At 41.0% G+C, this 14,993-nt stretch overlaps 2 protein-coding genes across 2 annotated transcripts; both read right to left on the bottom strand.

Moving 5' to 3' along the window:
• Positions 1 to 834: 834 nt before the first annotated feature.
• zgc:110699 (uncharacterized protein LOC325371 homolog) lies at positions 835 to 6,414 on the bottom strand. The gene is made up of 9 exons (XM_051428338.1): positions 6,404 to 6,414; positions 6,156 to 6,288; positions 5,964 to 6,066; positions 3,827 to 3,883; positions 3,632 to 3,705; positions 3,030 to 3,168; positions 2,305 to 2,398; positions 1,875 to 1,946; positions 835 to 1,518 (listed from the first exon to the last, which is right to left on the bottom strand). The coding sequence occupies exons 1-9, from the start codon at positions 6,412 to 6,414 to the stop codon at positions 1,410 to 1,412; spliced, it is 792 nt and encodes a 263-aa protein (XP_051284298.1). The 3' UTR covers positions 835 to 1,409.
• A 189-nt stretch (positions 6,415 to 6,603) lies between these two features.
• Positions 6,604 to 14,026, bottom strand: LOC127378635 (NADH-ubiquinone oxidoreductase 75 kDa subunit, mitochondrial). Its single transcript, XM_051427699.1, has 19 exons — positions 13,925 to 14,026; positions 12,148 to 12,224; positions 11,687 to 11,778; positions 10,935 to 11,042; positions 10,701 to 10,777; positions 10,464 to 10,545; positions 10,154 to 10,284; positions 9,854 to 10,039; positions 9,547 to 9,681; positions 9,293 to 9,407; positions 8,974 to 9,119; positions 8,759 to 8,887; positions 8,346 to 8,475; positions 8,022 to 8,182; positions 7,737 to 7,891; positions 7,396 to 7,571; positions 7,176 to 7,310; positions 6,995 to 7,067; positions 6,604 to 6,895 (listed from the first exon to the last, which is right to left on the bottom strand). The coding sequence occupies exons 2-19, from the start codon at positions 12,218 to 12,220 to the stop codon at positions 6,804 to 6,806; spliced, it is 2,196 nt and encodes a 731-aa protein (XP_051283659.1). The 5' UTR covers positions 12,221 to 12,224; positions 13,925 to 14,026; the 3' UTR covers positions 6,604 to 6,803.
• Positions 14,027 to 14,993: the final 967 nt, after the last annotated feature.

Here is a 14,993-nt window from a genome sequence, read left to right as displayed (position 1 = left end):
CCAATGTTTTCCTTGCCTGTTATAGTCTTATAGTTTTCTGCAGCTCGCTGAGTTGCCTTTTCCTGTCCCTCTTTTTTTTTCATTTGTCTCTTGCTGATCATAAAGTTCAGGAGTTCAGAGTGAGAAATGAGTAGGGAGAGAGAGATACATGGAAAGGAATACAGAGACTAAAGTTAAATAATGCCAAGACTGTAATCAAAGCCAGCCTCATTCTTTACACACTGTTACATCATCTACACACACTCCTTTAACAAGAGCAAGATTTACTGTTTTACCTTCAGTGGCTGGTTCATTTATTGATTGGTTAAATTCTGGTACAGATTATACACCAAAAATGTAAAATTATAAAAAGAAACTTTGAATTTGAGGCATTCTGAAGAATGTGGACACACCAACATAAATCATCTTATTCCAAAACCATTGGCATTAATCTGCAGCCTCCACTCTTCTGGGAGTGGACTCCACAAGATCTCACCGATGTTGGGCCATAAGGTCTAATTTGAATGGGCTGAGGTCAGAGCTCGGTGCAGAGGAGTTCTCCACACCAAACTGGACAGTGGTACTCATATGCCTTTGGTAAAATTGTGCATTTGATGTGCTGTGGGACTGTGGTGAGTGTGCACCAGATGAAATGACTGTACTGCCCTCTACTGGAGAATGGAGCAAATAACAAACTAGGGTACAAACTCCTCCTGACAAAAATGTCATGCAGGAGCTCTCCTTTAATACAATCATGTACAGTATATGTAAATAATCCTAAAAAGATGAGTGTGGAACTGAGTGCAAAATATATGCAACAGTCTGTAATAAGAGAAACACATTTTATTTGCACTTCAAGTTAATGTATTTCTACCCTAACTGCAGTCTTCTAAAATAACTTGATCTAACACTAAAATTCAACCTAAACATATAATATATAATTGCAGCCACTAGGACCCCCCTCTCACATTAAAACAATAACAACATTACCTGAATAAAATGACATTTTTCTCTGAGTTTGAACATTGTTGTAATGTAAGTGCAGAACTCAACATCATACAAAACATAGTTCTAGTGTTTATAGTGCAGAAATGTTACATATTATATCTTTAAAAGAGGACATCCTCTGTCCTTGAAAGTGTATTTGGGCCACTGTGTAATCCCCTCTGATGAACAGCCTTGGACTCTCATCCAGGCCCATTAAACCGTCTGCTGCTTTTAAAGTGGAAAACAGGAGCTGATGTGATTGCCCATTACTGAAGTTCACTCGACTCTTCACCTGTTGACACATTATTCCTCCTACTAATATTGTACTCATCCATCCTCTCTTCCAGATTATCTCAGGCTGAGCTGGAATTGGTGTGAGTAAGACAGCACACAGTTTTCTCAAATGTCCCGCTGTAAAAACACCTGAATTTGTTCGCTGCTGGTCACCACTGCATGGTCTTAGATCGGGTCAGTTTCCTGGTCAGAGCGTGGCGAACAGTCAGCATGTAAGAGCGGCGGTCAGGCAGAGGCCGCTGCTGATCCAGCACCAGCCTGTCAGACACGAGAAAGAAAACATCAAAGTCAGACGCCAGTTAAAGAACACGTGCAGCAGCTGTGCATGTTCTTACCTGCAGGACCAGAGTGAAGATATATGAGGGTCAGCTGACAAATATAAAGCATGGCATGCTTGCATGCTTAAGCATATATCAGATTTGGTGTCATTTAAAGATGCCTTTTTAAGGATTTTAATGTGGAAATTATACTTTTTCTGACACACATTATTGTTCCAAAGAGACTATTTGTATATAAGTCTTAATAAATGTCTGGAGGGGATCTTTAACAAGTAATTTGACCATAATGTGAACTGTGTGAACTAAGTGTGAAGTTATAATAAAGCTAAACCAAACCTGATGAGCTGAAGCACTGCTGCTTCCACAGCTAAAACTGCTTCTGCCACCGACAGCTCCCTGAAGACACACCTACACACACACACACACACACACACACACACACACACACACACACACACACACACATTATATATATTGTATAATGGTAAATTACCTTCACAAATGATACTCAATATATATTTTGTATGAAGCTGAAGATAATTAGATGCACATTTAGTTAACAAAATGTATAAAACTGTTGTATTATCTTCATCAAAATAACAACACACACTGTAATTCTTAACAATATTCAGTACTGGGAATATATTTGGTAGCAATATAAACAACAGCTGTATCAACAGCACAACAACTGTAATTTCATTTTTAAAAAATCAAGAAAATGAACAGGAGAGAACTATTGATTATGAAGTACAACGCACACACAAACCTTAACTCTTTGGCCAGTCTCTGTCCTTCCTCTGTTGGCACCTCCCTGCCAATTTCCAGGTCTGCCTTATTGCCTACCAGCACTGTGGGAACAACTGACACACACACACACACACACACACACACACACACACACACACACACACACACACACACACACACACACACACACACACACACACACACACACACACACACACACACACACACACACAGTGAAACAAAGTGACAATAACCCGGCAGGATGATGCTATGGCATGCAGAGTTGGGAGTTTACATGTTACCTACAGAGCACAGGATGGCCTACCAAGTATGGAAAGCGTGTGTGTGTGTGTGTGTGTGTGTGTGTGTAAAGGTGACAATAGACAGATGTCAGAGTTAGAACAGAGACTGGACTTAAAGAGCAAACATAGTGAACACACTGTTCCTGTGGAGATCACACTGCTGCAGTAGTTACTAGTGACGCTGACAAGATAGTTTCTGTTAGAGGACATTGGAGAAAAGTCAAAACTCACAAAAGAGATGTTTTCCCACGTTACTTTTCTTCTGTCAAATTAGTGACTTTAAAGCCTTTATGTGCAAATGATTTACCATTTCTGAGTTTGATGACTCCTAGTGGTGAGTGGTGGTTAAAACAAAAGACAGTGTAAGACACTATCTGCTGTCACAGCCAGAGGACTCTCCTTCAACAGTCCCTCCATTTAGAATAATAAGTTAGTTCCCTACCCAGACTCTGTTTGGTTTGGTCGATGAGTTTCTTGAGCCGAGGGACTTCCAGGAAGCTGAGGCGCTGTGTGATGGAGTAGAGCAGCAGGAAGCCGTCTGCCCAGCGGATGGAAGACTCCAGAGAAGCCACGGAGTTCTCCTGCAGGAGATAACGTCATGTATTGTTAATAAGAGAGCAGTGTCCATCTTGTCATTTAACTCTGCAAGAAGTGTGTAGGATTTGGTGGCCTCTAGCGGGGAAAGTTTCAGGTTGCAACCAGCTGAATAACCGCTTGCCTTTCAAACGTTATGGAGAAACATGGCAGCCTCCATAAAAGAGGACCCGCTCCCTCTATAGATAAAAATGACTCATTCTGAGGTAACAGGTGACAAAACACAACGATTCCTATATTCAGGTGATTATACACTAATGAAAACATACCTATGAATATTATATTCCATTTCAGCCAATATATCCTCCTAAATGTTACACAATGAACCTTTTAGATTAAGCAGCTAAAATGTTTTGGTTAAAACTGAGGATGCTTTTGGTTGTGTCTACGTAGACAAACGTCTATTTCCAATTTGATGTAAAACAGTATTAAACAGAAGTCAGAATTTACCTTCCAAGCCATATCCAAAATCTCTAGATCAACAGTTTCCTGGTCCACCACCCGACTGCATCTGTAGGTCACCTCTGTAAAACACAGACACTTTATTTTAAACTGTCTGGGAATGATGCGGGTAAGTTGCATAACCCAGTTATTTTTTTCCACATCAATAATGTTTATTGTAACAAATATCCACTGCAGTCTTACCCTTCTTATGGTCGTATTCGCCAATGAAGCGCTTGGTTAAGAAACGAACACACAGTGCTGGAGACACAAAACAGACACGGTCACCAGAGAGCCAACTGCCAGGAACACAACATACACCAGCTCATATATATACTCAATATACTGTGCATGCACACATAAGGAGTCTAATTTACACATTAGCACCTGATCTGAGGCCTGCTGTGTGTTCATGTGTTGTGCAGTCAGCCCTGCTTTGAGAATTATCCTCTTAGTAATGGTACCTGTCTTGTTTAAACAAACGCAGAAGTGCTTTCTCTGTGTTTGGGTGCAAGGAGTCTGGATGGGTTCATGTTTGTTTGACGTCTGTGTCTGGTGTTCGAGGGGCTCGCTGTATTCAGGCAGGACACATTAAAAAGTTCTTTAGGCTTGTTCAACCTGTTATTTGAGGCAGAGGAGCTGAAAAATGGCTTTGTTTTCATCCAGTATCAGAAACTAAAGCTTGTTGTCTACCCCTCTCACATCTGTATCTCGCCACAGACATTTTCAGTATTATGTGCTGAGGTTTCTGCTCCCACCACCAACACAATGGAGGTGAATGGAATTTTGTTAGTGGTGCCCAAAGCATAAAAAAAGTTGTTTTTCCAGAGGCAATCCACAGACTTCACTGTAAAGGAGTAATAATATAACTGACAACTGTTGTCATTTACTTGGAATAATGTTATGAGCTTCCAAGGTTATCCAGTCTGGAGAACTACATTTCCTCTAGATTTTGGAAAACCAGGGGCACATCCTGTATGTTTCACTGACTCCACACTTAATGAGAATGGAGTTAGGCAAACATGTCTGGTGTTTCTAGGAAAATATGTGTACACATGAACTCTGCTGTGTGTGGTAGTGTAAGAGCATCTAAATGAAGGTTACACTGGTTTTAATAGTCTGTATTGAGAAGGTTACTGAAATCAAAGTATGCAAGAATAATCATGACAATTTACTTTTTTAAGTATAAACATGTCCCCTGAGACTGTTGTACTATTACATATATCCTCATATTTTCATTATGGATTTATCTGCTGATTATTTTCCCCATTAATTGAATTAGTCTGAACCAATCTTTTTTTAGCTGATCCTCCCAGTTGGGATGTATGAAGTGTTTCTTTTGTAGGAAAAATGACATAAAATAATTATCAAAAATGGTTGCCAAATAATCTTTTGTCAATCAACTAAATGATTCAGCTCTGCTTATATATATTGCTGGGTGGTTTAATTTACAACAAAACTAGAGCCCGACCAATATGCAAAGGTACTCAGAAGGCTGCTGTCTTAAACAAATAACTTTTTAAAAGAATATTGCAAGTGCAATATATTAATTAACATTTCTGAGAGCTGCTTCTTCTTCTTCTTCTTTTGTAGTCTGTGCTGCTTGTCACAGTTTTGTAAATCACAGTGTAATCTGCTGGATAAATATAATCTGTAAATATAATCCATAATATATCAGTCTGGGTCTAAGCAAAACATCATATTTTATAAAATCTCAGAATTTCTTATAAAGCGACCTGTAACTACAGCTGTTAAATGATTGCAGTGAAGTAAAAAGTTCAATCTTTGCCTCTGAATTGTAGTGGAGTAAAAGTATAAAGTGGCATGAAAAGAAAAGACTCAAGTATACGAGTACCTCAAATTTGTAAGTAAGTACAGTGCCTAAGTAAATGTAACATTCCACCACTGTAAGTAATAGTAGTAATCTGCTGTATATAATCTGTGAGGCTTGGAGGTTTTTATAATGTTAGAGGTCTGGTTGTTACTTTCAGTTTATACTTGTTCTTTCTGACAAACTGCATCCTGCTCTGTTGTGCCACCGTTAAAAAGATTTGACAAAACACAGAGACATTCAAACGTAGCAGTTTCAGGAGACACAGGAGACGTTTACACTTCAATACTCAGGACGAGGGGTCAACGTTAGACCTGCGTAAGGTTTCCATATTTAGCAAAACCTCTTCAACCGTGACCAAGATTTAACCCCCAACTTAACCTCTTTGACTTTGTGTTTTCACGTGATGAGCATGAAAGTACCTATACGACTGTTACATAATCCAAAGAAGTGCTCACACGTGCCCATCCTGTCTCTCCACCTTCCCGTCTGCTGCAGTCTGTGATCTACCTGTTTTTCCAGTGTTCTGAGCTCCCAGAATTAGGAGTTTAACTGGAACCATTTTCCTGTTGGGTCCAATAATTAGCCCGCTGTCTGTTCCCGCATGAGAACCCTTCAAAGAAGAAGAGAGGAGGCAAAACTTAAAATCACAAATACAAAAAAACCCAGAACCAGAGAACTACATGAAGCAATAATACTGACCTTTAAGTAGAAATAAATTCCAGATACGGAGAGGAGTAATATAATGAAGTCACCGTGTTCAGTCTCAGACACTGGGCAGACAGGGAATGAAGAGATGGGACTGTCTTCTCTCTTTTTCTCTGTGTGCGCCTCCCTGCTTCTGTTTGGTTATAAGAGCTCTCTCTCTCTCTCACCCTCTCTCTCTTTCTTAGGGAACAGTATATGACAAGAGCAATTTGTCTGCAGGAACGGAGTCCAAATCCAGACACCAGTATCCCATTCTGGATCTATTCAAGACGCATATAAACACTCTTTTTAAAGACTTTCAGTGGTTTACAGTCACTCTCCAAAGATTTGCCCGTGAAGAGCTAAAGACAGTGTACATTAGTGATTGGGAGGAGGAATGATAGAGGATGGGACAGGGATTTTCAACCAAAAATGCAATAAATGAAACCCACTCAGACTGGAGTAAAGACATTTGTAAGATTTTATTCATATTTCATACTTTTCTCAGCTATATTCAAGAAAGATTCGTTCTCAGGAGTGAGAACCGTATACAACAAACATCAGGGACAACTTTAAATTATGGAGCGACACCGTGTCCGTTCAGTGAAGTGTGTGTTGTGTTGGCAGAGGAGAGAGTTTATTGTTGTGGGTGTTATCGGGTGTTCAGCAAACTGAAGGCTCGTCAACAGCGGCAGCTCCTTCTGTCACGGCTTTGACGCACTTGGCCATCGTCTGGGAAGCCCTGCTGATAGAGTCTGAATGCGGAAAGGAAGGGGCAGAGGCAGATTATTTTACATTTTTATGTATTTGTATTTTTGCCTGTGTATCCGCTAACAAAACACACACACGCTCACCTGTCATATAGAAGTCCTTTGCTGTAAGTTGAGGTGGTACCAGAGGAGCTGCGATGAGGTCCTGGTTCACAGCCTGCGAAGAAAAGAGTAAGGAAACAGACACAGGTCATTTTCTTCTCACGGAAGTTAACCAAGACAACCAACTCTGTGTGTGTGTGTGTGTGTGTGTGTGTGCGCGTACCATGGCGAGTTCATTAGCCTGTTTGAAGTAGTTTGCCTCCTCTACGTCGTTATAACGGACCAGATTAGGAGAGACCTCGGCTAGTCTGGAGCGGACCTCTTCCAGAGTGTCGTAGGGCAGCGTCACACCGGCCAGCTGCAAACACACAAGCACGCGTTACTGTTAAGTTCTGCTAACTGACAGCACGGATGTTAGTGTGTGCTATGGGAGGCGGTGTTACCTCAGATACGGCCCTGATGATCTTCCAGTCCTCTCTGGCCATTCCGGGAGCGGTGACGGCCACCCGGGTTTTTTGGCTCCTGCCTTCGGTGTTCACATAGGTGGCGTTCTTCTCTGTGTATGCTGCACTGGGTAGGATAATGTCTGCCATTGGTGCTCCTACGTCACCATGGTGACCTAGAGGGGTTGAAAATGATCATGAGTGACATTGGTTTTTTTTCCCCCCTGTCTTGGTGGTTACCTGTCTGAATGTGTGTATGCTCTTTGTGTGTGTGTGTGTGTGTGTGTGTGTGTGTGTGTGTGTGTGTGTGTGTGTGTGTGTGTGTGTGTGTGTGTGTGTACCCTGGTAGATGATAAGGCTGCCTTCAGGTAGGTCGGCTCTGGTGATGCAGCCGGCATCAGCTCCCAGCAGGAACAGGACTTTGGGTGGATTGTTCCTGATGGCGTCCACACCGGCCTTGTAGCCCAGGTCCAACGCAGCCACCTGACTGGCCACTCTGCTCACACACACACACACACACACACACACAAACAAACAAACACAAAGTATGAGCAGGAAGCCTCTATGGTACCTTACTAATAGAGGCTTGATCCGAGTCCACACTCGCCAGCATTGCCACGTTGTACCTGTGCAGGACGTTGAGGACTTTCCACCCTTCTTCCACTCCACTGCTGGTTCTGGCGTTCTGGGCGATGGTGGAGACGGCGCTCAAAATGCCGGCTCCGTCTTCTCTCTGCAGAGCGCTGCTGCCCACGACGACTACTGGGCGTTTAGCAGCTGAAAGGACCTGGAGACAGGGAGAGCAAAAGGAAAGAATTTTTTTAAAAAGCTGCCAGAAACCCATCTGAGGGCTGCCAGAAAAAGAGAAACAGATAAGTCACATCAGTTCATAAATCAGCACAAAAGTTCCCTCCAAGTGTCCTCTAAATCAGGCTACGTGTGTTCATTACCTGGCAAAAGGGGTGCGTGCCATTAGCCAGCTCCTTCAGCACAGACGTCTCCTCTCCCAGATGGTCGTATGCGTAGCTCAGATCAACATTGTGACCCACCATGGCAACACGCAGCTCATTGTGGAGCCAGCTGACAGAGGAAGAGGAGGAGGAGGAGGAGGAGAGAAAGACAGAAGGAGGCGAGTTACATATGCGAGACAAACCCAAATATAATGAAAGCAAACAACAACAGCACAAGTGAGTGTGTTATGGCATGAGCTGGGCACCAACAACTGACTATTTCTTTATGCTAAGCTAAGCTAATCGGCTGCAGGCTCCAGCTTTATATTTAACTGTTAAATATGAAACACCTCCGACCTCCTCATAATACATTTGGAATAATAAATGTGCGATGTATTTGCGATAGAGTTTACCTCTTGCGAATTCGGGCGTTGAAGAGCGGGGCTTCGTAGCGTGGGTTGGTTCCCACGAGCAGCAGCAGGTCACAGTCCTCGATGCCGGCGATGCGAGAGTTCAGCAGGTAGTTGGAGCGCAGGTCAGTGCTGCAGGTCAGACGATAAAAACTGTCAGCTGGAGAAGACACACTGTACAACTAAAAGAGACTGCGGGGAACACAATACAGTCTTACCCTGCACCTGCCATGGGGAAGTGCTCCTCAGTGCAGAGGTTTTCTGAGTTGAGTCTGTTGAGGAGGTCTTTGAGGGAGACCAGAGCTTCGGCGTCGGCCATCCCTCCTGCAATGACTGCTACCTCGCTGCCCTGCACGCTCTGGAGCTGCACACACAGATTTATGCATATAGGCTTAAATATGAGAACACAACTAAAATGCAATCACAAATGACCTCAGGCAACAACACACAAATATCACCCGTCTCCAATCGACACACAATAAGTACAGAAAGAGGAATAAACGGACGGATCCAATATAGAAGCAAACACACACTTACTGCTCCAGCAACACGAGTGAGAGCCTCCTCCCAGTTGGTCAAGGTGAGCTGACCTGATTCATCTTTCACCATTGGCTGGGTCAACCTCTGCCTCTTCAGACCATCATATGCAAACCTGAGGAAGCACATTTTTATTCTCTTTAGTCAAGGTACAACCAGTAGCAACATATATATGTCTAAGTGGACTCATCTTTACCATTAAGACCCCTTGTCTAGTGAGACAGATCTTCTACGGGCACCTCCTGAACCCTTACCTGGTCTTGTCAGAGATCCATTCTTCGTTGACGTCTTCGTTCAGCCTGGGCATTACCCTCATCACCTCGCCGCCTCTTGTGCTCACCACGATGTTGCTGCCCACGGCATCCAGCACGTCGATCGACTCAGTTTTCCTGCAAAGACGATGAAAGAAGATGGAGCCAAATAAAACAGCATGATGGAATCACACAAAAACTGAGCAAAATGCTTTAAATTGATTAAACAGCTTGCTTCAGGACGGTCAGAAAGAGTATATCTTTTAATGTAACCTGCAGTAACGATCTGACTGTCTAACCCGTTACCTACCTGGTCTCCCATGGTCGTGCGGTGAAAGCGTAGGGTTTGGAGGTGAGCGCTCCGACTGGACACACATCGATAACGTTGCCCGACAGCTCCGACATGAACATCTTCTCCACGTACGTCCCGATCTGCAGGTTGTTTCCTCTTCCTGTCGTTCCCAGGTCTTCAACGCCGGCGATCTCACTGGCAAAACTACAGGAAACACAGACACACAAGAATGCATAAATGTATTTTACCACTTGAAATAAGGATAGCAGATTATCACTTTATTCCTGATGGATATAAATATGGATGTTTGTGACTCACCGGACGCAGCGTGTGCACTGGATACAGCGGGTCATGATGGTTTTGATGAGCGGCCCGATGTTTTTGTCCTCCACCGCTCTCTTGTTTTCTGAGAAACGACTGCGGTCTGAACCAAACTGCATGGACTGATCCTGGGAACACAGCAGGGAAATGTTCATTCAATGCTTTTTCAGTTGTATTGGTGTAGTAGCAAATGTATCTGCAGCAGATTTTTCAAATAACTCAAATAAAACGGAAATTAGCTACATGTCTGATTCTTTTCTTTCTGTGAACTGACCCTTTAACCTCTATATACTAGTTGTTTGGTTACCTGCAGGTCACACTCTCCTCCCTGATCACAGATGGGGCAGTCCAGTGGGTGGTTGGCCAAAAGGAACTCCATCACTCCCTCTCTGATGACACACACACACACACACACACACACACACACACACACACACACACACACACACACACACACACACACACACACACACACGAGGCCTGTTTACAATAGTTTGTTAACTTTGGAGACATTTTAAATATATTTTAATATTTAAATTAGAACCTGGCTTTGCGTGTCTTCTCTGAGTTGGTGAGGATGTTCCAACCCTTCATGACGGGCATGGCACAGGCTGCTACCGGCTGAGGAACAGCACACACACATCCATTAGGCAATAGCAATGCAAGCATTTCCATTCAAAGGCATTGAGTCTAATGTCAGTGTTCTTTGTTCAATGCACTTTCAGCCTAGTGGCTGCTAAAATAATCTGCCTAAACACAAACAGATGCACTCTGTTACCTTTGGGGCTTTCTCAATCTCCACCAGACACATACGACAGTTTCCTGCCACTGAGAGGCGCTCATGGTAACAGAACCTGGGGATTTGGATTCCCGCTTTCTCACAGGCCTGATGGGGAAATGAAACATTCATCAGGCAAAACAGCAAAAGTTCTTCCCATTTTTTTAAACAATATGTTTATTGTTTTCACATTAAATGCACAAAATAAAGTGCTACATCAACAGTAACATGGAACCACTTCACCATAAAAGGAAAAGAATTTAGCAAAAAGAAAAGGAAAAAAAAAAGCCTGCAATTGATCCAAAGGTATTCACAAGCTCAAACAAACTTCTCATAAATCATGTCACTGGTCTCACTGTATCCGTACACTCCTCAAGTTTCACAAAATATAAGAAAGACCACCAAATATTTTCATACAAATTCAATGTATCCCTCAGTATACATATCCTTTATCCAGACTCCCATACTAGGTCTTTCTGTTTTCTTCCAATAGAGTCCTAACAAGCGTTTTGCTTGCAGTATGCCCTCATTAATGCATTTAAATTCTTCCTTTTCCCAAGGAAGATCAGGAGCATGCAGCCCCAAAATAATAATCTTAGGTTCCATGGAGACCTTTACAGACAAAACGTTATCAATCATACAGATCACATCAGTGCCGGTCTGTAACTACACAGATGCAGAAATTCAGAGTACAATATGAAGGGACTGTATGAAACACATGTACTAGTTTGGAGTAAAATAATGTTTCCTACCTGCAGCACAGTAGTTCCAGGCTCCACCTCCAGTGGCTTCCCATCAATAAACACTTCCACCATGTTGCTGGCAGCACGCGCGGACGTACGCACTGAAAGCACAAATACACAAAGGTCAAAGTTATTGAAAATGAAATGAAACTTGACCAATAAATTGAGTCCAAAAATATATTCAGTTCAAAGACAAAATGAACATTGGGGGGGAACTGAGTATAAGATAGATACATCCTTAGTTAATGTATTTTAAATGACCTAAATGTTGTCAATGTGTAAGCTTCTACCCAAAAATTAACAAAATACACTGAAATTGAAGTTAAACTATTCATGGGATGCATCTGAAAATTAAAATGGCCTGATATGCTGAAAAAGAAATGAAACACAAATAATATAAAATAAAGAAATATAAAATTGTGAATTTAACTCTCTGATGACACACACACACACACACACACACCCCTTACCAGTGTTGGAGGGAGCCAGGCTGCCCTTGGCGGCTCCGGCCAGAGCCCGGCCGACGGTCGGCAAACGCAACATGACGCTGTGAGAGGAAAATAGAGAGACTGACTAATTGTTTCAGCTCTACTTACAAATGGTGTCCATGTTTGTTCACTAATTATAATAAAATAAAATATGGCTGCCAGATATTTTAGTCAAGCTGTCAGTATTGAGAATTTCATTAGTCAGAATTAGTTTTCAAAATTTACATTTAAAATGAAATGTCTGTAACCCACATTAGGTTTTCTCTTTGAATAAAGTCTAATTATTTTTCATCAGGAAGTTAGAAAATTCCAATAAATGAGAAGTATGTTAAATTAAGTACAGCTCTTTTAAATCAGGGCTAATAATAATGCTGTCTACAGGTGGGACCGATCCAATCCAATATCAGTATTGCATGCAGGTACTCATGGTTTTATGACAGCCATCTGAGGCTTTTCTGGCATTAATTGGTTTGACTGCTGTTCACATACACTACTCACAAAAAGTTAGGGATATTCGGCTTTCGGATGAAATTTCTGAATGTACATAAAATGCACTATAACCTTTCCAGGTGATCTTAATTTGACCTTCTACTTAAATGCCCTACTTTCATGATATAATCAACTTCAATCTACAACTTTTTACATTTTCCATAAATTTCACCCGTAAGTGGAATATCCCTAACTTTTTGTGAGTAGTGTATATGTGTGTGAGAATTAGAGAGACACAGAGAGGGAGAGGAAGAAAGGAGGTGAAAGACAGATGGATGAAGAGAGAGGGGCAGACATGCTTTGAGCATGTAGACCTACTAATGATACCTGTGTGGTTGTCTGAAAGTCTTGCATTGAAATGAGGAGGGCTGAATGCACATTTAAGAACTATGGATTCGTATCTACAACAATCAAAATTCAGGTGTTGGAATCGGATCGTAACGGATATAAAGTGGACCGGTGGCACTCACATAATGTCATAAACAATTATTCAGTCAACTAAACTACCTAAACCTAAACTGCAGGTTTTGGACAATAATATTTACTGTTCACAGCTGGATTAACTCTTTTCAGCCCAAAGCCTGACAGTACAGAAGATGACAAAACACACAAAAAAAAGACTTTAGGTTCTAGGTTAAAGTCAATGATTAGTGTATGGATTCAGATTCAGAAAGCATTAACATTAAGAGGTCTTCAATTTTACTACAGAATAAATAATGACCCCATATACACAAAGTCACACTGCTCCCTTTATTTTTCAGACTTATTAAACAGCCTCAGAAAGGATTTTTTAATCAGCATTTTCACAGAGACAGATTTAAAGCAAGGCTGTTGTATTGTAAATGTTTGTGCATGTCTATGTGAACCCAGTTACAGTGTATAAAACCACAGCCACAGAGGCTAGTGCTAGCTAGCTTAATAGCTGTCACTGTCAACAACAACAAGTCCTACTCAACCACATAGCAACCGTATAAAGACAACGCCCTGTTTACAACGAGGAACAAAGGCTGCATTTCCGAAACACACTGACACAACAACATGTTTAGCACGATTACATCCAGTTAATGGTATAAGAGGACTCCTTGGTCGCCGGCTAACAGCTTTAGCTTAGAGCACTACTCAAGGACACGGGCACCGCAGTGTAGTGCGGGGTTAGTGCGGGGTTACTGCGGGTAATAAGGTCAAACACTCCTATTTCATTTGCTCTTGCAGTTAAATAATATATGGATTTAAAAGTTTTATAAGTGCACAATATGTTTCTGTTTCTTACCTTTCGCTATTTGGCCTTCTTGACCAGAACAGCGGCGATCTGAGTTATATTACCAGCCTACCAGCTATGGCGTAACTAGCGGAAATAACATGGTCTCCTACTTCCGTTAGAAATAAGATCCCAAATTTCACAATAAAAGTATCTTCAACACGTAAACATGTCATGTAACATAACTAATATAAATAACTGCATTAAACAATGTATGTCTGATTGGCTATTGCCCTGGCTAGTATTGGGTTTAATTGCTAAATACTTCAGTTTCTTTCATTTACACATTTCAATTATTTTGTTTTTGCCTTTTATTTGTCTTTTCAATAATAACATTACCTGTTTTTATTAAAACAAAAATAAATACGTCGAGGTAGTGTGCCTTCAGATAATGATTGCATATTTAGCCTAAAAATCACAGTTATGTGAATGAGCACACATTTCTTCCAAAAGTGTAGAATATTCAAATTAAAGTTTTCTTGATAGAAATATACAAATGACAGACAGTAGTTGGTTGTGTGATTATAGGCAACATAAAAAAACACAACAACAAGGTTGCTACCTCCATTTTCAAAATGTAATTAAACATTACTCTCTTTCTTTCACTTCTAGAATACAACTGTTAAACATCCTTTCTGTAAATGCTGTTGTATCTTTATGTAACCTTGAGCTCCTACTGGAAAATGGGTTTTGTTTTTTCAAGAACCAATACTATATATGAAAAAGAGTATTTTCTAATCATAATTAATCTCATATTTTTTGCAAAGTTTTACATTCATAAATGTACATTTACGAAAGTAAAACCTCACATTCATGAAATGGAAATGGATATTTATATATCTATATGTTAAATCTGAAACTGTAACTAATATATTTACTGTTTTCACTGAAGTTACTTTCTGTTTATTTGTGTTTACCCCTGGCATGTTTTATGTTCATCTTTATTTATTTGTTTGTATATCTACTCGCTTACACGTATGTTTAAATTGATCTGGTATTTGTGAGTTGTATCATTGTATTTTTAATTATATTTAATAAATACAAAACTAATATTTTATTTTCATTTAAACGCGCTTCCTTC

Source organism: Dicentrarchus labrax, unplaced genomic scaffold (assembly GCF_905237075.1).
Source record: "Dicentrarchus labrax unplaced genomic scaffold, dlabrax2021, whole genome shotgun sequence".
Classification (NCBI taxonomy): domain Eukaryota; kingdom Metazoa; phylum Chordata; class Actinopteri; family Moronidae; genus Dicentrarchus; species Dicentrarchus labrax.
The sequence above is the reverse complement of the archived record's forward strand: the minus strand, read 5'-3'. Positions and strand labels throughout refer to the sequence as shown.

Excerpts from the sequence above, each read along its gene's own strand:
- zgc:110699 (XM_051428338.1), bottom strand. Across the intron at positions 3,884-5,963 it reads TCAGAACACTGGAAAAACAG|CACTGTGTGTTCGTTTCTTA; the intron begins GTAGATCACAGA and ends TTGTGTCTCCAG. Across the intron at positions 2,399-3,029 it reads CCAAACCAAACAGAGTCTGG|TTGTTCCCACAGTGCTGGTA; the intron begins GTAGGGAACTAA and ends TGTGTGTGTCAG.
- LOC127378635 (XM_051427699.1), bottom strand. The coding sequence starts at position 12,220 with ATGTTGCGTTTGCCGACCGTCGGCCGGGCTCTGGCCGGAGCCGCCAAG. Across the intron at positions 9,682-9,853 it reads GCACGACCATGGGAGACCAG|GAAAACTGAGTCGATCGACG; the intron begins GTAGGTAACGGG and ends TCGTCTTTGCAG. Across the intron at positions 8,888-8,973 it reads TTCCCCATGGCAGGTGCAGG|CACTGACCTGCGCTCCAACT; the intron begins GTAAGACTGTAT and ends TCTGACCTGCAG.